Consider the following 23,747-nt stretch of genomic DNA (forward strand, 5'->3'; position numbering starts at 1 on the left):
TTTTTTTGTCATTACCCAGAGCTCCCCGTTCCCCAAATATAAGCCCTCCCATGTCACAAATAAATATAGTCAAAACAAATCAACACATTGGCTCTATGAAGTCTCTTTGAGGCTGGAGATTACTATTTCCACCTCTTTCCATAAGCATTTCCCAATTCCCACCATTCCCCAGGTGCCATGAAAATTGTCTTGAAGCAATTGCCTTAAGCCAGAAGAAGGTGCTAGAAACACTGAAGGGAGAGGCAAATTAGGCCATCCTCTGCTGGTATTCCTGCTCCCCACAGCCAAGACCTACTTCCCCCTTATATAGACATGCCATTTGATCACAAGAGATGGGAGATAGACAAGTAAAGAATCAGCTAGAGCCATACTCACTCTCAAGAAAAACAACTGAAAACCTCTGCCTTGCTGATGGTAGCCAGTAGCATCATGAAGATGTAGGAAAGGCAGTTCATATATGTAGAAGAGGGAGGACAACAAAATGGCGTTGTAAGGCAAATGGTGGACTTGTCAAAAAAAAAAACCTGAATCATAATATTGTAGATTTAGAGCAGGAATGAATCTCAGAATCTAGCTGTTCTTACCCACTTATATTCAAGATGAAGAAACAGATGTATAGAATGACTTGTCCAAGGTCACACAGGTGAGGCTTTGGACTCAGATCTAACAATGCTAAAGATAGCCTTCAAAGTTCAGTGCTCTGAGATCCTGATTCTAAAATACACTAACAACTTTGGACAAGTTACCTCTCCCTTAGCCTCAGTTTTCTGATCTGTCAAAAAAGGACAATAATATACTATTTCCCTCCCAGGGGGGGTTGTCAGGAAAGATGCCGTGCTCCATAAAAAGTGAGCTGTTACCCAGATTGCTTTTGCCATATGCTTGCCTCTGCTCCTTATTTAAAGGGATTTATTATTCATTGGTGATACAGAATACTGTGCTCCCTTTGATGAAAGATGCTATGTAAATAAAGCTGGATTGGATTGCCATGAATCTCCCTACTTGCCAAGGACTTATTACTGTTTGATTTAAGTGACATAGCCACAGACCAGCAGCCAGGAGACAAGCATCAGGCTCTTTACAGCTCTGGCTTTGGCCCTTCTTTCATTTCTGAGAAGGAATTTATGGCTTTGTATCTAGCATGCATTTTTTTCCCCCTTTGGTAGGAAATTGGATCCACAAAGGGAAATCATATTAGCCTGAGAATTCCAGGCAAGAGCTCGACGATAGTCTTCAGTCTGTGGGGCTAGTATTCAGGGCTGCACTCTGGCTCACCTTGGTTGAGATAAATAATTGAAAGTATGCCATCAACAAGATTTGAGCTTTGCAGGCTTATAAAGGAATCTGGCTTAGCGTTCCTTAATTGAAAGCAGGAGATGACCAACAGCGTATCCATTTTTTCTATCTTGTATTGAAAATAGCAGGCTAATCTTGGTCCCAGAAAAAAGATAATGATACATAACTCTCTTCTCTCATTAGGGAGGCAGGGAACTACAGGGCCAAAATGTCACCTACATTTGTCAGGTTTGGTCACTATATCACTTATTTTTTCCTTAACTGCTTTTTTTTTTTATTTTCCAAAGAAAGCTTCACTTTGAGAGGTGGTATGATGGAGTGGATAGAGTATTGGCCTCAGCATCAGAAAGTCCTGGCTTCCCATCCTGCCTCAGCTACATATTAGCTGTGTTACCTTGGGCAAGTGACTTTATCTTTGTTGCCTTCCATTTCTTAATCTGTAAAGTGAGGGTTTGAACTATTGTTTTCAGTCATGCTTTACTCTTAGAGACCCCATATGAGGTTTTCTTGGTAAAGACTCTGGAGTGGTTTGCTATTTCCTTCTCCAACTCATTTTACAGATGAGGAAAGTGAGGCATGTGGGTTTAAGTGCTTTGCCAATGGGTCACACAGCTATAAAGCGCCTGAGACCAAATCTGAACTCAGAAGCCGAGTCTTCCTGACTCTAGACCAAGACCTCTATCCACTGCACCACCTAGTAGCTCCTGAGGAGATTGGACTAGATGGCCTCAAATGTTTTTTCCAGCTGTATAGCTATGATCCGGGTCCTGAGATAGGAAAGGGGAAATGGCCGTAATGTAAAAGCAGAAAGTATCAATAAAACTTTTTTAAAAGGAAAGAAACTAGCAGGCTAAACAACTTTTGGAAGCATTGTGAAATGTGTGCTGATTCATAAAAGCAAAATGTAAGCCCCACTCTTCCCAGTAAGAATTTAGGCCATGAGGAGAGAGTCTGGGATAAGATCATCAGAACATGGGACTTCAGTCAATCAACCAATGGGCATTTTCAATCAGAATCTTAGATAAAGAAAGTCCTCTAGTCTAACCTCCTCATTTTGCAAATAGGGAAACTGATGACTAAAGATGTTATAACTATCATGGCTCAGGTAGTTAATTAATGGCTGAACCAGATTTAGAACCCAGCTTTCCTGATTTCCAAGTGATTCTAAAGTTCATTCTCAAGTAATAGTATATGGCTTACTTGGTACTTGTAGTATTCAACGAACTGAATATGATAAGAAATCGTGAAAAGAGCTCCTGACTTGTAGCCAGGAAAGGTTAGGTTCAAATCTAGCTTCTGACACCTACTAGTTGTGTGTATATGGGCAAAGCTCAGGATCTATACAATGGGGATTATAATACCTGTATTCCTTCCCTCAAGGCAGCTAAAGATTGAACACAGAACCTGGAGTCAGGAAAATTCTTCTTCCTGAGTTCAAATATGACCTCAGATACTTAAAAGCTCTGTTACCCTGGGCAGGTTACTTAACCCTGTTTGCCTCAGTTTCCCCACCTATGAACTGGAGAATGAAGTGGCAAATAATTCTAGTATGTTAAACAAGAAAATAGTGAATAGTCACAAAGAGTCAGATATAATTGAAATGACTGAACAACTCTTTTCTTCATAGGGTTTTTGTAACAAACTAACAAAATTATGTGTGCAAACTCTTTCACAAAACTGAAATAGATTAGGCACTCAATATGCAGTAATAAATGTCCAAAGTAACCTAGTGTTTGACAAACCCAAAGATCCAGGTTTTTGGAAGAAAAACTCACTATTTGACAAAAATTGCTGGGAAAAGTGGAAAACAGTATGGCAGAGAGAAGGCACAGAATACCACCTCACACCATATACTAAGATAAAGTCAAAATGCGAACCTTATAGCTATTAAAGCTTAGATCTGCATGAAGTTTTTTGGGACACCCTGAATAGAGGTCCATTATAATTACTGTTATCAGTTAATATAAAATAATGTCTGTGCCCATAAGAAATTTGCTTTCTATTAGAAGAGGAATACATGAAAAGATAGACCGTGTGAGGTGGCGTAGTATAATAGAAAGAACCCTGGTCTTGAAGTCAGAAGAGCCGAGTCCTTGCTTTTGCTTTCCTCACTTTTTATCCCATGTTGTACACAGAGCACTGTAACCCAGATCTCATGGAGAAGATACGAATTTTAGATGAGCTTCGGTTCAAGACTATACGCTATTACATAATAAGGGTCTTATTGAACTGCAGAGGAAAGGGCCATCTGAGATTAATGGCAGAAAGTTGTAGGATGGTGGGATCAGGAAAGACTTCAAGGGAAAGGTGGCAGTTTAGTTGGGCATTATAACACTGGAAACTTTGCTTATGAGAAAGCAGCACTTATCAATCAATTGATAAGCAGATATTTATTAAGTACTTACCATATGCCATTACTGACATTACTGTCAGTCAATAAAAATGTATAAAATGCCTACCATATGCTGAACATATGCTGGGAATACAAAAGAAGGCAGACGAATAATTCCTCATCTCAAAGAACTCATAGTCTAATAGGAGAGACAACATGCAAACAAGTATGTACAAACAAGCTATGTGCAGGATAAATTGTTAATAATCAACAGAGTGAGGACACTAGAATTAAGAGGGATCTGGAAAGGCTTCCTGTAGAAGGTGGGATTTTAGTTGAAACTTAAAGCAAACCAGGGGATCCAGGAGACAGAGACGAGGAAAGAGGGAGAGCATCCTGGGCATGAGAGACAACCAGTGTTTGAAGAACAGTATTGAATCCAGTGTCACTGGTAGGTGGAGGGGTAAAAGATGTAAGAAAACAGGAGAGGTAGAAAAGGGAGAGAACAGATTATGAAGAACTTTTTTAAACCCTTACCTTCTGCCTTAGAATTGACACTAAATATTGGTTCCAAGGCAAGAGTGATAAGGGCTAGACAATGGGAGTTAAAGGACTTGCCCAGGGTCACACAGTTCTAAGGCAGAAGAACAGTAAGAGTGAGGCAATTGTGGTTAAGTGTCTTGCCCAGAGTCACACAGCTAGGACATGTCTGGGGCCAAATTTGAATCTAAGGCCCTCTTGACGCCAAGCCTGGATCTCTAACCACTGAGCTGGCTAGCTGCCCCTATGAAGGATTTTGAATGACAGTCAGAGGATTTTGTACTTAATCCTTCCAGGGACTGTGCTAGACTCTAGAGGTGCGAGTACAAACAATGAAAGAATTGCTTTTTCCAATGGACTTATATTCCAATGGAAGAGACAATCAGTGTGTGGATACAGTATAAATATAAAGTAAATAAATACAAACATGTACAAGGCAGTGAAATATCTAGTAGTATCTGAGTGCTAGCAGTTGGGGAACTAGGAAAAACCATGTAGAAGATGGAAGTTAATCTACAACTTAATGGAAGAGAGGTACTGTGAGCATCAGTGTTCAGGAGAGAGAGAATATTCCAAGAGCGGAGATGGGAGATGGAATGTCATGTGTAAAGAATAGAGAGAAGGCCAATTTGGCTGGGTTAAAGAGTACAAGAGGGGATTGAGGCTGGAAAGATAGTTTGGGGCCAATTATTTAGAGCTTTAAAATCTAAGCATATTTTATTTATCTTAAATACAGTAGAAAGCCAGTGGAATTAGCTGAGTAGGGGAGTTCACATAGTCATCTCTGCCCATGAGGAAAATCACTTTGTATAGGTGTCTAAGACCGACTAGACTGGGAAGAAATGAGGTAGAATGGCTAGTTAAGAGATCTTTGAAGCGATCTAGGTGAGAGATGATGAGGGCCTAAATGAAAGTGGTAGCTATCTGAATAGAAAAGAGACTGAATATGAGAGTAAAGATAGAAACAGCAAATTCTGGCAGTTAATAGAAATGGTTAATTTTATAATTTCACCACATGGACTCTCAAGATTCATTATATCTAAATGCCCTTGGAAAGCCCACAGGAAAGTGCTTGTCAGTCTCTTCAATTATTTCAGTCTTTTGGATATATAAGGATTATAGATTAGATAACATTTGAAATCTCTTATAACAGGGAAGCCTATTAATAATACAAGAAAGCAAAAAGTAGCCAAATGCATAAAATAAAAATTTTTTAATTATGTATTTCGAATCCATCTGCATATCAGTCTTATCATTAACTTTCCCCAAACGGAAACCACCGAAGGATTCCTTTCCACTTAGGCAAATACTTCTAGTAAGAGCCAAGCAGAATAAAGAAAACCCAAAGGCACATGAAAATAAATTATGTACTGAAGTTGCCAACAGAGGGGCCATAGTGTCACTGATGGCAAACTCACTTCCATGAATCAAGTTGAGCCTTTATCCCCACGCGCTGCTTAGATTGTCTTCTGCAGCTGGTTTCTTGTTATCCTCACTTAGCCTCTCATGTTATTTTTCAGGGTTTCTGGGAAACTGTCCACCAATGTCAAAAATACCTAGTCATTTTTGATGGGATATATCTCTCTGGTACTTTAAAGACCATCTAATAGATGCTTCTTAATTTTTTTACAATTAGTACCTGGGGTGGGGACAGGAAGAGGCTGAAGACCATTGGCAAGAATCAGACTGATTGTAAGTTTCATAAATAACACACACATTATTAAGACCCTATGAGTAATTAACTCAACATCAGATTTTCTGAGTTTGCTTTTTGGTATGACATTAGCCACGGGCAGCTAGATGGTACAGTGGATAGAGAACCAGCCCTGGAGTCAGGAAGTCTTATCTTCCTAGTTCAAATCTGTCCCAACATTTATTAGCTATGTGGTCCTAGGCAAATCACTTAACCCTGGTTGCCTCAGTTCCTCATCTGTAAAATGAGCTGAAAAAAGAAATAGCAAACCACTCTAGTATCTTTGCCAAGAAAACTCTAAGTAGTGTCATGAAGAGACACAACATGAAGACACAGCTGAAAAAAAAAACTCAATAATAACAAAAGCATTAGCATGATGGACATGTTGAACATTTAAACTTCTGTTCTTCACAAAGCTAAGGAAATATATTTTTGATAAAGTTTGTCATGATTAAGGATGGTCTAGTTCATCAAATTTTCTGATTAATAGAGAATTACATATGTCAACAAATACCTGAGTCAAAGAATTAGAAATGTAATGAAATATATGTAACACAGATTAAAATGTCCCATGTGCTTATTCACACCATTCCACTGGCCTGACTCAGTCAAGCTCAATTCCACCAATCCTTCAAAACTCAAAACAAATCCTCTCAAAACTCCTCAAAGTGTTCTCCATTTATTCTAGGCTATAGATGTCTATCTCTGTCTCCTTGTATGTGTGTGGGACTCTTCCAGTTTCATAAGAGGCATCCAGAGCAAATGGAGAGAATCCTATCAGTAAGGACAACTGTATACAGAATAGTCTTCATAATTTGTAGTGCTCTTCCCTCAGTTATAAACTGGTCCATTTAACTTCTTGATAAACTACCTGGATTGTTGAAGGATTCACTTAGAAAGCAAAAAACGTAAATTAAGAATTCCTGGCAATTGTCATTCTTTTCCTTTGTCACAGAAATACCTTCATACAAGAAATGAAATAAAATAAAAAACAACTAAACTAAATTTGTGACAACTGTGTGGTTCAGTGGATAGAGATCCAGGCCTGGAGATGGGAGACCCTGGGTTCAAATGGGGCTACAGACACTTCCCAGCTCTGTGACCCTGGGCAAGTCACTTAATCCCAATTGCCTGGCCATTTCCACTCTTCTGCCTTGGAACTGATGCTTAGTATCAGTTCTCAGACAGAAGGTAAGAGTTAAGAAAAAAACTAAATTAGAAAGAAAAGGCTATGTAGTGGTATTTTTTTAAACAAGAACTGGAATGCTGTTATGAGCACACACAATTGCTGGGTTAAAGTATTTTCCAGGGACTCATTATCCTGGTGTCTCTTATTAGTTATTGATATACAATAGCTTTGACTGCTCCTTTTAGTTCCGTGGGAACTTCACAAGTAGAGAATTTTTACAGTAATATAGGCTTTCATCTTCACTGACAGTTTGTTGGACACTTTGAGACAAAGGACAAGTTACTCCCACCGTCCAGCAAAGAGAGAAGTTGTTCCTTTAGGCTGCAGTCTCAAAATCAGCTTGCTATCTGTATGTCTCATCTTACTAATTAGAACATTAAAAGTGAAATTGCTTCATTTTATTCAGTAGAAGTGACGGTGTTAAACTGTTTTAGAGGCTCTAAAGCTTGTCATTTAGTTTTATGTATCCTTTTGATTTCTGGTTTTTAAAAAAGCAGGAAAGGGTAGGTTGCAGAAAACATAATAATAACAATAATAATATAGTGCTTTAAGGTTTATGAAATACTTTCCTCTCAACAACCTTGGAAGATGGGGTAGTACAAGTATCATCATTCCCATTTTATGGATGAGGAAACTGTAGTTAAGAAAGGGGATTTGCCCAAGGTCACATTGAGAACCAAGATTTATATCCAGGTCTTCTAGTGCTAAAGGCTAACATTCTTTCCACTCTACAGACCTGATGCTAATTTCTAGCTAAATTGTAGAATGTATCATTAAAGCAATGATTTATAAGCACTGAAAAAAGAAAATATTGGTCACTAGAGCAGAGATGGACAACCTTTTGGAGATGGAGTGCCAGGCCCTACCACCACCCCACCCCCTAAGACCAAGTGCTATACCCATGTCGTCCCCCCAGAGACCACTTTCTGTACCACTCCCCACCACACACTGAGTGCCAGGCTTACACTGCTTCCTTCCCTTATTCCACCCAGGGGAGGGAGGAAGCACTACTGTTGGACTGCTAGGCAGGGGGGTGGGTGATACAGTTAGACTTGGGGAGGGGGAGAGGCAAGAGGCACAAGCACTTTATTGTGCTCCCTTCTATTTATGTGAGCTATGATCCCCTCAAACCTAGCTCCTCTCCAAAGTGGAAATTGAGGGGACCTTAAAAATATCAATGTATACCCTCTTTAACCACTACTCAAGGAACCAGAAGCCATTTCAAATGCATTACTTTATTGAGAGAGAAAGAGAGAAAAGGGTGGCCAGAAAAGAAGCAAAAAAAGCCCCAACTTAAAGGAAAATATAACCTTAGGTTGAATTACATCATCCTGACACATTCACCCCATCACAGTCCAGCCTTCCTGAAGCAGGTATCCTACAAATTAACCTTTTTTAGCAAATGATTATGGGTTGAAGTCATGCAGAGCTGATTGGGAGATCTACCTCTGACAAGCCATTATTTTTCCCTCAGGCAAGGGAATTTTTTTCTTTTGAATGCAAATTGAACAGACTAAAGCCAGAGGGGTTGCCTAGGAAAGAAACTGGGGAAGAGGTTAAAGAACCAGGAAGAGGCTATTAGGTTGGCCTCCAGTTCCTAAAATTTATTCCTAAATCACTAGACTACAGTTTTGAACATTTTAAAAGTACAAATTCAAAAGACATCCCAAAATCTAAAAATACTTTATATCTTAAGACACTGATTGCTTCTGATAGTAAACACATCAGTTGTTTCTGTTCCACTCAAGCCAAAGGTAATTAAGAGGCCATTGTATTCTGAATGGGATGGGTCAATCTGGTCCTGCAAAGGATACAGTCTAGAAGAGACCTACTTACTAACTCCAATTGGGGAGAAGGGGTGGGGAGCAGCCCAGCTGAGCCTCCCTTGGGCTTTCTGGGGTGTGAGGTCCTTGGCATGTGTGCTCACAGAGAGGTCTAGGCATGCCATTTCTGACATGTGTGCTATAAGTTCACTATAATGGCACTAGGGCATAGAATACATTTATTTAAAGTAAGTCATACCCTATTAAACTCATTTCCTTTTTGTGATAGAGTTGCTAGATAAGGAGTGAGTCACAGATTCTATTAGGTATGTGGTAGAGCCAGTTAGCAACCAGCTCAGGAGAGCCGATTTTAAAATTTTCAGAACATATACATCTCAGAAATCAACAAATGCTACAAAAAAAGACTTGTTGATTGTCCAGACTTAAGAATGTGATTGAGAAAATACAATAATGAAGATTAAACTTAAAAGTTTATATATCATATATAATTATACTATATATTATATTTATTTTATGTCTATATATTAAATTATATTTTATATTATTTATATAACATTACATATATTATATATTTATATAAATCATATAAAGGACAGCTGGTGGCTCAGTGGATAGAGATACACACCTGGAGACAGGAGATTCTGGGTTCAAATCTGGTCTCAGACACTTCCTAGCTAAGAAACTTTGGGCAAGTCACAACAACAAATAATAACCACAAGCCACAACGGCCTAGCCCTTATCTCTCTTCTGCCTTAGAACTGATACTTAGTATGGATTCTAAGGCAGAAAGAAGGAATTATAAAAAAGAGTAAAGTATATTGTACATTCATTCCCCACCACACTCCTGGAAAGTTGATTGTTAAACATTTACCAGTATACGACTGGATATAATTCTTATAAGTTTCAATAAAGCATTTGACAAAATCTCTCATGATGTGCTCATGAACAAGATAGATAGCAGTGAGCTAGATAATGCAGCAATTACTCAAATATTTTAATTAATGCATTTCTGACATCTTAGATGGTGATTTCTCTAGATCACTAGACACCAGACTTATAGGCTCTGCTCTATTAAAACATTTAATCAGAGACCAGATGAAAGCATAGAAGGCATTTCTATGAATTTTGCAAACGATGCAACTGGAAGAGATAACTAATATTTTAGATGAATCAGGAAAAAATTTAAGAATGACTTCAAGAGAGAGGACTAACCATCCAAAATCAATGAGATGACACAAAAAAAATTTTTAACTCATCTTCCATTTTAGAATCAATGCTATGTATCAGTTCTAAAGTAAAGAGCAGTAAGGGCAAGGCAATGGGAGTTATGTGACTTGCCCAAGGGCACATAGCTAGGAAATGTCTGAGGCCAGATTTGAAACTAGGAGCCCCTGTCTCCAGGCTTAGATTTCTATCTACTGAGTTACCTTTCTGCCCTCTAAAAAATTAAATTTTGTTGACAACCTTTTGTTTTCCATCACCTGCTTTTCTCAATGCACAAAGAGCTCCAATCTTTATAATAAAAAATAAAGGAGGGAAAATGCAGTTCAGTAAAACTAAGCAATGAATGAAAAAAGTTTAATGTTATATGCAGTGTCCCAAACCTATAGTCCTTATAATCTGCATAGCCTTTATTTTCAATTGTTTTGTTTTTGTCATTCTTTCCATTACATTATTGTAAAATTCTGTATGTTTTTCTGGTTCTGTTTAGTTTATTTTGCATTCTGTTCATATATGTTTTACATGGTTTGGCTATATTTATTATATTTGTCATTTCTTAAAGCACAGGAATGTTCTGTTATACCTTTGTATCACAGCTTGTTTAGCCATTATTCCCTAAGCAATGGGCATCTATATTGCTTGGAGTTCTTTATTGGTCCAGAAAGTGCTGCTATAAAATATTTTGGTCAATATGGGGACCGTCTTCATTGTTAACTTCCTTAGGGTATATTCCTTGCAATAAATGCTCTGGGTCAGAGAGAAGAGACATTTAAGTCATTTTCTTTACATAACAACCAATTGCTTCTAAGTCAAGTGAACAAATATTTATTGAGCCTCTATTATGAGCCAAGTACTGTGCTAAGAACTGAAAAACAAAACTCTAAAAAAAACCAACAAAACTCAGTCCTTATTCTCAAGGATCTCATAAGTCTAATAGAGAAATAACATGCAAACAACTGTGTCCAAATAAGATATATAGTATTCATTCAATATAATCATAGAAGAAAGTCACTAGTATTAAGTGATATAAAGAAAGGCTTCTTATAGAACATGAAGAGACCACAAAAGTCAGAGAAGTCAGGAGATGGAGATTTGGATAAAGAGAATTCCAGGCATGGAGGGACAACCATCAAAAATGTATGGAGTGGAGCAGTGTAACATGGAAATGGCAGAGTGGAATTCCTGCCATTTCCATGTTACAGCAGCTAAGTTACTCAGTGGATAGACAACCAGGCCTGGAGAAGGGAGGTCGTAGGTTCAAATTCGGGCTTAGACACAGCGTATCTCTTGCTGCTCTTCTGTCTTAGTATACTTGGTGTCGATTCCAAGGCAGAAGGTAAGAGTTTTTTTAAATGTGTGGAATTTAGAGATGGAGAGTATTGTTCAAGAAACAGCAAAGTGGTCAGTGATACTAAATCAGTGTACAAAGAGAGAAGGAGTTAAGATGACTAAAATTGGAAGGAGTTGGGTTATGAAGGATTTTAAAATTCCAAACTGAAGATTTTTCTTAAAAGGGGGGAGAGGTGGAGAGGTGGCATATGGTCAGGCCTATGCTCTAGGAATATTGATTTGACAGCTGAACAGAGAGGATAGACTGAAGTGATGAAAGAGATGAATCAGGAAAATCACCTGTAAGGCTACTACAACACAATGGTGACAGTATCAAAAGAGAGAAGTGGACAGATAAAAGAGATATTACCAAGGTAGAATCAATAGGACTTGGCAACTGATTGGGTATTGGGGGTGGGAAAGAGAGAGAGAGGAGTCAAGGATAACACCAAGGGAGCCTGAGTGACTTTCCAGAAGGGTTGGACCATATTTAAACCAACAGTGCTGCAGTGAAACAGTATCTTTCCACTGACTCTCCAACACTGACTCTCTCTGTCATTGCATCTTTGCAAATATGACATTTGAATTTTTGTATTTCAGTTGTAGCCAACTTTTCAGGACTCCATTTGGGGCTATGTTAGCAGAAATTTTGGAATAGTTTGCCATTTCTTTCTCTAGCTCATTTTACAGATAAGGAAACTGAGGCAGAGTTAAGTGACTTTCCCGGGGTTATGCAGCTAGTAAATGTTCAAGGCTATAATTGAACTCAGTTCTCCTTGACTTCAGATCAGGCAATCTACCCACTTTTTTTATTTGCATGTCTCCTATTAGTGATTGGTAGCATTTTAAAATGTGATTGTTAATAGTGTGATATTCTTTTAAAAGCTGCTTCCATGTCCTTTGACTAATTATCATTTAGTTGCCAAAATATCTTGGATATTAGATCTTTATCAGAGATATTTGATTTATTATTTTTCCCATCTGACCACTTCCATCTAGCTACATTAATTTTGTTTGTGAAAATATTTTTCAGTTTCTTGTGTGTATATACTTATCTAGCTTCAATTATTGTTTTACTTTGTAAAAGGTTTTTTCTGACTATTGATATAATCATGTGGTTTGGGATAGTTTTCTTTTATGTAAAATATTTTCCTATTGTTGGACATCCTTGAATCCCTAGTATAAGTCCAATTTGATCATAGTCAGTGAGCAAATGGTTTATTTATCCATTGGATAAATTACTCTTTATCAATGGGTAAATTGATGAGTTACCAACTCTACCCTATGTGCCAGGAGTTTTTTTTTTATTTTAAATGCCATCTCCCACTTAGAATCAATATTGTGTATTTGTTCTAAGGCAGAAGAGTGATTAGGGCTAGGCAGTGGGGGTTAAGTGACTCACCCAGGGTTACACAGGTAGGAAGTATCTGAGGCCAGGTTTAAAGCTAGAACCTCCCATCTCTCAGCCTGGCTCTCAATTCACTGAGCTATCCAGCTGCCCACTATTCTAAAATTGTTAACTGAAATCCAACAATGATATTGATATATACTTTTCTTTTTTTTTGCTTTTTCTTTTCTTAGGTATTGGGGCCATATTTGTCTCAGAAAAGGAGCTTGGAATAATGTTTCCTTTCTTAATATTTGAAAATAATTTGAGTAATAGAAGTACTAACTTTCTTTCTAAGTTTGATAAAATTCTCCTATAAACCATGAGGACAAAATTTTTCCTCTTCCCTACCTTTGTAGTTCTTTTATAGTTGGAATTATTTAATATCTCTATTTAGTATCTTGTTCATTTGAGTTTCTTATTTTTAGATGATCCACTACTTATGAATTATGGTTTTTTTGGCATATAATCACATATCATAAGTTGTGGAATTTCTTTTTACTATTCCATTTTTTTGTAATTCTTCCTTTTTTGTTTTTAGTTTGACTTTTTCTGTTTTTAGTTGGTTTGGATAAAAGATTATCAATTTTGTTAATCTTCAAAAAACAGATTTTAGGGGGCAGCTGGGTGGCTCAATAGATTGAGAGCCAGGCCCAGAGATGGGAGACCCTGAGTTCAAATCTGGCCTCAGACACTTCCTAGCTGTGTGAGACACTTGATCCCCATTGCCTAGCCCTAATCACTCTTCGGCCTTAGAACCACTACACCATATTGATTCTAAAACAGACAGTAAAGGCTTTAAAAAAACAGATTTTAGTCTTGCTTGTCATTTTTATGGTCTTACTATTTTCTCAACTTGTCTATTTCTGATTTTTACTTTTCCCTTTTGTCCTTATTTTAATTGGGTTGCTACTTGAATGTTTTAGAAATTCAGTTAATTTTTCCTCTATGAATTTAGATTCTAGGCTATTTTTTTCATATGTGCTTAATTATAATAGTGGTTCATTTTCTATGGTTCCTTTGAACACAATACAATTTTCCTATTTATCTCCATTGATACTGAGCTTTTATTTTTATGTTGTCTGATTATATGATTACAATCTCCCTTTCTTTTCAGTCCCCCAATGCACAGGAAATTTTATTCCAGTCTCCCATTTTGATTCTGCATATACCTTTACTTTTTAGATGGTTTCTTGTGCTTAACAGAATGCAAGATTTTGTTTTATTTTCCTTTATGCCACTTTATATATTTGCATGTAAAACTTGAGTTAGACTAGTAACTAGGCTAGTTAGTAAAAGTTAGGCTTTTACTTTCCTCCATTGGTTCCTTTGGTTTGTTTGTTTTTTTAGATTTTTTAAAAGTCCTTCCCCTTTTAAGTTTATATTTTATCTTTGCCATTAGTTTTGTTTAAATTGCTTTGATGTAACTTAATTCTTATAGGTTCAATGAAACGAACTTTTAACAGAAATAAATATATACAGTTCTACAATTAGAATCAAATAATCAATTGCACAACTACAAGTAGGCTTAAAAACACTGTGTGTGTGTGTGTGTGTGTGTGTGTGTGTGTGTGTGTGTGTGTGTGTGNCTTTTTTTGTGTGTGTGTGTGTGTGTGTGTGTGTGTGTGTGTGTGTGTGTGTGTGTGTGTGAAAACCCAAACAAAAATAATCTCAACGGGAGGCAATGATATGCTGTAGCTATTTCAAATAGCATGTGCCATCTTGGCCTGCATTCCTAGCAGTATAGTTTCAGATCAAGGGAGTTAATAGAACCATCTACTTTGAGCCAGTCAGCACACATCTGGAATACTCTTTTTCAGGTCTGGCTGTCACATTTTTAGAGTGACATAGACAAACAAGAGTATGTTGTGTGACAATCCACTAAGCTGATGTGGAGTCTGAAAATCCTGTTGCATGAAGAGTTAATCCAGGAACCTAAAGTAGAGGACACTGAAGGGTCACATGATTCTGTCTTCAGATATATAAAGGAGATATATAAAGCAGGAGAGGGAGCAGACATTCTTTTTTTCCTCCCAGAGAATAGAATTAGGACAAATGCCTGGAAGTTAAAGAGATTTAGGTTTCAGCTTACCATATATAAAGAATTTTTCAGGTTACCATTTATTTTTATTTTTATATATAACATGACATAATATATAACGTGATAATATGATACATATAATAAATCTGCTTATTCAAGAGAAACAAATTCTGACATTACCTATGTCCCAAAACCCCCAAATCTATGTTTCATTCTTTTTTCCCTCTCCCTTCCACAGAAACAATAATGTATAGATTCCTTCATAAAGCTCCATACTAGTGAAAGTATTCAATTAGAGGACAGATATCTGTCAGTGATGCTGTAGACAACATCCCTATATTGGAGGTGGGAGGTTTCAGGATAGGGCTAAGGAACTTTAAGGTTGCTTCCAATTCTACAGTTCCTTTTGTAAACCAAAGAATTATCCTTTATCATTTGTGTATACTCACACTTCCGTGTCAGCTTTGTTTAAAATGTACCATACTGTACTTCTAAACAAACATAGAAAAGAAGAGACCCCAGAGATGAAAAGAGATGGTGAGGTGTCAAAGACCAATCTTATGTAGTGCTTGATTATACAAAGGGCTCACACTGGTGACCCATACCCCTTCTTGGTTAGTGAGAGAGTTTGAATGGAAGCCATGACAGCCCACATAAAAACCATCCACATATGTGAATTCTGGCTTGCTTCCTCATCCCAGACAACTCCAGCCTCTACAGCCAGCATCACTAGAGAAGAATTGTACTTATCAAGGTCCAGATGCTGTTCCCCCTCATATCACCTGAGGGGCTATATAGAAAGCCCTTCTAAGAGTTTTTTCATTCTTAAGAAAAAACAAAATTTTACAAAAGGTGAAATTCAGTGGGATTCTGCATGATCTAAATTCTGACCAAAGCCATATCAAGCTGTTCCCATCTGGTAATCAGTAGAAGAGTTGGCCTTTTATTTAGGGCAAGAGTGATTCAAATATAATTGCAAAGTCATAGACTGTACAAATTAACTGTGGGCAAAAGTCACAAAGGAGTCTATTCCACCAGGCTACTTCTGGGGGGCAGATGGCTCTTTTAGCTTCCAACCAGACCACTAAGGATTTATTTTCATTCACATTACTGATTGGCCATGCAGTTCTACAACATTTACTTGGTATCCTAACATCACTCGCTACCAGTTCAAGTCAGAAATCATAGTCCCTCAAGAGGAAAGATGGAAGAGCAATGCTGAATTTATTATCAGTAAATTCAACAAATAGTTATTGAGATAAATAAATTATTCCACACAGTTTCTCATTTCTTTTGTACCCTTTATTCTTTTTTTTAACCCTTACCTTCCACCTTAGAATCAATACTGTGTATTGGTTCCAAGGCAGAAGGGTGGTAAGGGCTAAGCAATGGGAGTTAAGTGACTTACCCAGGGTCACATAGCTGGGAAGTGTCTGAGGCCAAATTTGAACCTAGGACACCACCCCCCTCTAGTCTTGGGTCTCAATCCACTGAGCCACCCAGCTGCTCCCTCATGTACCCTTTAAACTCAGGAAGAATACAGAAAGAGAAGGGAGAAGGAACTCAGAATATCCACAGAATGCACAAAAAGGTAAAATTTCTATCATCATTCTAATTAGTCTCTGAAGAATTAGGGGAAAATATTAGGTCTGTATCATATATCCAAAAGCACTTTCCCATAACGTTGAAATATTTAATCTTGTAGCACCCTTAATTGCATTGTATTGCATTATCTCAATCTATGAACTTTACCCTAAGGGCATTAGTAGGTAATGCTATCAGCAGTCAACAATTAAAATTACTGAAAAGCATGAATGAAAGCTTAGAAGATGATGTTGGGCAGCTTTTTTATTGGAATAAATGGAACTTCAGATATTTGAAAGATAAATGTACCATTGTTGGTTGCACAGTAGACTAACGATTCATTTCTGCGCTTTGGAAATTGTTTATTTAACCCACTCACTTATTTGACTATGATAAAATGATAAAAAAACTCCTTGAAAACTCATTGGCATATGCTCATCTGGGTCACTGAAGTGAGCTATTCATTAACAATTTGTTAAAAACTCACACCACCATCAAAGAGTGTTAAATCAATCTATGTTATTGGCAAGACAGAAGTAATTTATTGCCAAATTATTTGGAAGAATACCAATGCATTTGTGTTTCCCCTATGTATCTTTGGGCTGTGGGAAAGAACAGGGAACCTATTGCCATATATTATATTTTGATATCAAGCCAGATGTGCTAATTACTTCCACATGTGTATTTGTTAAAGGTTTTCAAATTACACCTGCTCAGGCATACAGATGTCTGGAATGGTAACCAATGTTTCTTAACATCCCCCTTCTGACTCATCTTCCTTTAAAAAAAAACCACCATACTTAGTATTTTTGCACATATGTGTATATGTGTATATATGTACTTATATACAAATGTATTTGTGTATATATGTTTGTATAACAGACATTGTTGGGAAACACTTTTAAAAGAAACACTTAAGTCCTTTAATTGTATTTTAAATAGATTAACTCCCTATTTGTTCACTTCTTGTGTTAATAGTGGAATAGTGGTATTATGGCTCTGAGCTAATTAGAAATGTCATCCTAATTCATGTCAGAGAACATAAGGTTCACATTAAAATACTTTGATTGATAAACTACCTATGGGTTGATCATTTTGAAAAATTGCTTTGGAGGACCTTGTTTAACTTAAAGATTGCAAGAAGAACCTTAAAACATACCAAGATCAATTATTTACACTGATGAATAATATGATGTTTGAGGCAATAGGTAGTAGGATATTTTATCAAACTAAAACCAACACGGTCAAATTCTTATCAAAATCATTTTGAAGATCAATGTCTACTGTGATTTCAAAAAATATATATTAAAAGACCACATGGCAGGAAGAAAGAGATGTTTAGATTATTCATTTTGGTGCAGTGATGGTTTGAGAACAGAGAATGTTTTGCTTGGCAGTAAAATGAACTGGAAACACCTCAACTAATGACTTCAAGAAAAACAAGGTTGCTCTAATTTATTCATGTATCTTTTTTTGGCTTGAATTCACAGGAACTTTGCTATAACATATTCTATGAGTCTGTGAATCTGTTTGGTATTCAGGTGTGTTTTATTTTAAGGAAGCTCCCTATAGAGAACGACAAATTAAGGGAATGATTACTCACTTTATAAAAGGATTCCCCATAGTGGGCCACTCCTTCACATATTTAAAATATTATATTTAATTGAAAAAATTTTAATTTAAATACAAATTTTGAAGACTATATTTCCAATAGGTCTTGATCAATGATAAATGTAAAATCCAATGGGACTGCATGTCAGCAGAGGGGGGTGGGGTGGAAGGGAAAGGAAAGAACATGAATCATGTAACCATGGAAAAATACTCTAAATTAAATAAATAAATACAATTTTTCAATTAAAAAAAAAGGAATATATTTTCCAGGGGCAGCTAGGTGGCTCAGTGGGTAGCTAGCCAGACCTATAGACAGGATGTCCTGGGTTCAAATATGGCCTCAGACACTATGTAACTCTTGGCAAGCGACTTAATCCCCTTACTGCTCTGCTGCCTTTGAACCAATATCTATATTGATTCTAAGATGGAAGGTAAGAGTTTAAAAAGAAAGAATCTACTTTCAACATAATTAGATATACCTATATAGCAGAGTCAATATTAAGCAAGTCCATCTTTAATCCTCTTCAGAGGAATTTCATTCACTTGCTACTTGGCAAGCAATTTGTATGCATATGAGTAGCTGTACACACACACACAAAGGCACACACACATCCATCATTTCATTTGTCCCAAAATTAATCTCCTACCATGCATTTTATTCTTCTTCATACAAAGCAATCTGATTGTGAGATCTGTCACCACCAAAATCTGGATTAATTCAACATATCTGGCTGGCTAAATCAATGTCATCTCTTTCAAAGTTCCTAAGCATCTCTTATGAAACAGTAACCTGTTTTCAAAATATCCTCCGAGCACTCACCTACACAAAACTGTCAAAAGTTCATTGCAAACAGACTTATACGGAAATATTTATAGCTGCGCTTTTTGTGGTGGCAAAGAACTGGAAAAGGAGGGCATGTCCTTCAATTGGGGAATGGCTGAACAAACTGTGGTATATGCTGGTGATGGAATACTATTGTGCTCAAAGGAATAATAAACTAGAGGAATTCCAGGTGAACTGGAAAGACCTCCAGGGACTGATGCAGAGCGAAAGGAGCAGAGCCAGAAGAACATTGTACACAGAGACTGATATACTATGGTAAAATCGAATGCAATGGACTTCTGTACCAGCAGCAATGCAATGACACAGGACAGCTCTGAGGGATTTATGGTATAGACGCTACCCACATTCAGAGAAAGGACTGCAGGAGAGGAAACATATAAGAAAAACAACTGCTTGAATGCATGGGTTGAGGCGGACATGATTGGGGATGTAGACTAGAAACTACCACACCAATGCAACTATAAACAATTTGGAAATAGGTTTTGATCAATGACACATGTTAAAACCAGTGGAAATGTGCATCAGCCATGGGTGGGGGGAGCTCAGGGGGGTGAAGGGGAAAGTAGGAGCATGAATCATGTAACCATGTTAAAAATGAATATTAATAAGTGTTTTTAAAAAGTTCATTGAAACATTAGGTCATTATAGAGTATAAGATTTAGAACATTTAGGAGGATTCTCCTTTGTTTACTTACTCTTGCATCTTTTATATTTTCTATTATTGTCTAACTGGACTAACTGACTAAACTACACTTAGGATGCTCAGAATAGGAAAGTTGGCTTCTGGATATGTGTGAGGGGTGGGATCCTATTTAATTGTGACCAGTTGACCCAAGGAGATGGAGACTTCAGATTGGTCTGATCTGCTTTTCAAATAGTCCATAACAAGTGGTCCCTCAGCCTGCACTAACTTGGTTTGAACATAGTGTTGAGATCCCAAAAGAAACTTCAAGATCATCTCTTCCAACTCTCTCACTTTATAAATGAGGAAACAGGCTTAAAGAAAGAATCTTCTGCAGGCTCACACAGAGACCAGCAAGCAGGACTATAACAACTCCAAAGCTAGTACTCTTTCTACTAGGCTCTGCTGCTTTCACCTTGGTTGGGAATTTTGCTCATGGCTCTTGTATTGTTGGGGAGTGTTTTCTTGTTTTCCAGGTACTATGCTAAGTACTGGGGATACAAGTAGCATAATTATTAGCTCTATCACCATTAGCAAGTCAATGAATTTCTTTGGTCCTCAGTTTCCTCATCTATAAAATGGGAGTAATGCCTGTAGTATTACATATGATATATAATATGTAAATGTACATAATATAATATATTATGAGGAAAATCCTTTGTAAACTATAAATAAATAAAACAGGGATTCCTAGACAGATAATGCGCATGCGTGTATATATATATATATGTTGTATATAAATATATATGTATTGTGATATAAATACATATGTATGTGTGTATACAAATATACACATACACAGAGGATATCCCCAAAACTGTTTTTATTTTTAAAGTCCTTATCTTATATCTTAGAATTGATATTATGTGTTGGTTCTAAAGCAAAAGAGTATTAAAGGCTGGGAAATGAGGGTTAAGTGACTTGCTCAGGGTTAGGCAGCTAAGAAAAAGATTTGAATCCAGCACTTCCTATCTCCAGGCCTGGATCTCTAGCCTATTGAACGACCTTCCTGTTCCTCCCCCAAATCTTAGTGCCACTTTAAGTATTAATAGTTACTACTGGGGTCAGGTAGGTGGCTCAGTGGATTGAGAGTCCACCCTGGGTTCACATCTGGTCTCAGATACTTCCTATCCCTGTGACCCTGAACAAATCACTTAACCCACATTGCCTTATACTCTTCTGCCTTGGAGCCAATACACAATATCCATTTTAGGCTTGAAGGTAAAAGGTTTTTTTAATAGTTATTATCTATGTTAAATATATAATATGTATATATAACATATAACATACACATAGCATAGATATAATTATCAGAAACTTATGTGTAATTTTCTATTTGTACATATAATTAATTTAATATTCGGTGGCACAGTAGATAGAGTGCTAGACCTGGAGTCAGGAGGATTTATCTTCCTGAGTTCAAATCCAGTCCTAGATACTTACTAACTGTGGAACCCTAGGCAAGTCCTTTTACCCCGTTTGCCTTAGTTCCTCATTTGTAAAATGAACTAAAAAAAAAAAAGAAATGGTAAACCACTCCAGCATCTCTGCCAGGAAAACCCCAAATGGGGTCACAAAGAGTCAGACAAAACTGAACAATTACATATTAACTGTAATTCTTATTGCCTATAATTATGGATATATATTATACATACATACATATATATATATATATATATATATGGAGAGACAGACAGACAGACAGACAGAGACAGACAGAGACAGAGACAAAGACAGAGAATTGCATGTATTATCTGTATATATCAGAGCTATGGTTCCATTGGTAGCCAGAGCTTTCTTGCCAACTCAGAGCAGTAGCATCTCTGCAAGGAATAGTCTTCTAGAGCTGCTTCGGGCATTGAGAGATTAATTGACTTGCTCAGCATCACACAACAAACGAAAGCTACAGCTGATGAGGTTGACAGTAGTTGGAGAAAAGTTTAGATTAAAAAAGAAAAGACGGGCACAGCTGGGTAGCTCAGTGGATTGAGAGCCAGGCCTAGAGATGGGACGTCCTAAGTTCAAATCTGGCCTCAGACACTTCCCATCTGTGTGACCCTGGGCAAGTCACTTAACCCTCATTGCCTACCCTTACCACTCTTCTGCCTTGGAGCCAATATTGGTTGGCTTCAAGATGGAAGGTAAGGGTTTAAAAAATGGAAGGTAAGGGTTTAAAAAAAAAAAAGAAAGAAAGAAAGAAAAAGAAAAGAAAAGACTTCTAGCTCCTGTTTCCCAAACACCTTCAGGCAATTTTGTCTCTGCCATATTGGTGGTGGGGGCCAAGTTTGTGAAATGTTAATGTAGTTTAATACCCACCAGGAAGAAAAGGAGAGGCTTTGGGAAATACTTTTGCAAAAATGGCAACATTTACTTGCAAAACTAAAGCATAAGACAAGTCTGTGTGTTGTTGTTGGCTCCTACACTTTGCTGAACCAGCCTTATGTAAACAATCCAAAAGGCCAATAATATCTATTTAATGTTTGGGAAAAGACATTACATTGGTCATAGTGGGAGTTGGACTGTTTCGGTAGCAAGAGATCGTTTTACTTTTCTCACTACATATGAAACCTTGTGTCAGGGTTACTCATGACATCAAGGACATGGTTGCATATCATATAAGTGGTAACATTTCACTTGACTCAAGCCCCTATCTTGAAACCTGGGGAAATCTTTTCCCCTGGACATCCTAGTAGGCACTGACTCCAAGTTGCATGTATATTGACTAGAATATATCAAAAAAGTTAGATGAGAAGTTAAAATAGAGTTAAAAGCATTCTGTTGTCTATGAGAGAATGCTAGTATCCTCAAGTCCCATGAGATTCTATACTGAGTATTCACGAGCTTTACTTACAGTTCCATTAAGAGTGATCCTCTCGACCATTACGGCCCATTGTCCAGCTCCGGGCGCCGTCCCTGTGGGTTCTCGTCGCTCTTGTCTCTCTCGCTCTCTCCCAGCGCTGCGCCGGGCGGAAGGCGGAGGCAGCCGCCACCGTGGTACGGAACACACTGTCCTCGCGCTTCTGTAAGATGCACATCGACCAGTTCGACGAGAACAAGTTCGTCGATGAGCGGGAAGAAGCAGTGGCCGCCGCGGTAGCAGAGCCGGGCCCAGACTCGGACCCGGACCCTGGGGAGGTGGACAGTCTGCTGCGGCAAGGTGACATGCTCAGAGCATTTCATGCAGCTTTACGAAACTCCCCCGTAAATGCGAAGAATCAAGCAATAAAGGAACGGGCCCAAGGAGTGGTACTGAAAGTGCTCACGAACTTTAAAAGCAGTGAGATAGAGCAGGCTGTACAATCATTAGACAGAAATGGCATTGACTTGTTAATGAAGTACATTAATAAAGGATTTGAAAAACCCACAGAGAATAGCAGTGCCCTGTTACTTCAGTGGCATGTGAAGGCATTAGCAGTGGGTGGTCTAGGTTCCATAATAAGAGTTCTCACAGCAAGAAAAACTTTTTTAAAAAAAGACTATTTACTTGCATCGAGAAGACCAGAAGAGTTTGGGGGACCCAGGACAAGGAAGAAGGAATAATGGAATGACCTGGCCCATCTTCCCCAAAACTACAATGAATCTATTTCAGACCTTTCATTTGTCGAAAGTGCTTTTTATTTCTTTTGGGGGGGAGGGAGAGGCAGGGGGAATCCCATGTTCTGCTGCCATCTTTTCTGAATCCTGCACATGATCTGACATTCTCCTTCGCCTGGGAGTAACAGAATTGCCACAACTGCAATTGGATACTGGAGAGAGGAGGAGGAGGATTCATTCTGCTGGTGGGTGCTCCTAGGCACTGCTGATGTAGAATGTTGGGATGCCTTTGGCAGGTGTAGAATTTTTGCTGCTTGGAAAGGGAGTGCTTGTTTGGTGTTCTATTTTCAAAGAATCTGAGGGTTTGTACTGAAATAGTCCTCCTAGAGGAGGGAGGCAGACTCAGGGGCTGATTTTTAGTGTAAAGTACCTGCTGGATCAATAAAACTCTTCACTCATTAGTATATTAATTTTTTGGTGTGTTTCAATCAGTAAAACAGGAGAGTGATGCTAACTGGGCAGGGGTTCTGAGTTGTTCAGGCTCTTAAGCCACATGGATGGATGGAGCTTGGGGGTCTGGTCTACAAATAGCTCAGGCCATTAGCTCTGCATCAACTTACTTAGCTGGTGGATCACAAGAAGGCAAAAATGTTTGGTGTTTAAATATTTATTGTTTCATA

General features: G+C 37.8%; 2 protein-coding genes across 2 annotated transcripts in view; both read left to right on the plus strand.

The window, feature by feature from the left end:
- Positions 1 to 23,747, plus strand: part of CCBE1 (collagen and calcium binding EGF domains 1) — a 376,897-nt gene that overhangs the window by 270,959 nt on the left and 82,191 nt on the right. The window lies entirely within an intron of this gene.
- LOC123232549 (actin-related protein 2/3 complex subunit 5-like protein) lies at positions 7,880 to 23,073 on the plus strand. The gene is made up of 2 exons (XM_044658984.1): positions 7,880 to 7,978; positions 22,432 to 23,073. Exons 1-2 carry the CDS (start codon positions 7,880 to 7,882, stop codon positions 23,071 to 23,073), a joined length of 741 nt encoding a protein of 246 aa, XP_044514919.1.

This window comes from Gracilinanus agilis, chromosome 1 (genome assembly GCF_016433145.1).
Source record: "Gracilinanus agilis isolate LMUSP501 chromosome 1, AgileGrace, whole genome shotgun sequence".
NCBI lineage: Eukaryota > Metazoa > Chordata > Mammalia > Didelphimorphia > Didelphidae > Gracilinanus > Gracilinanus agilis.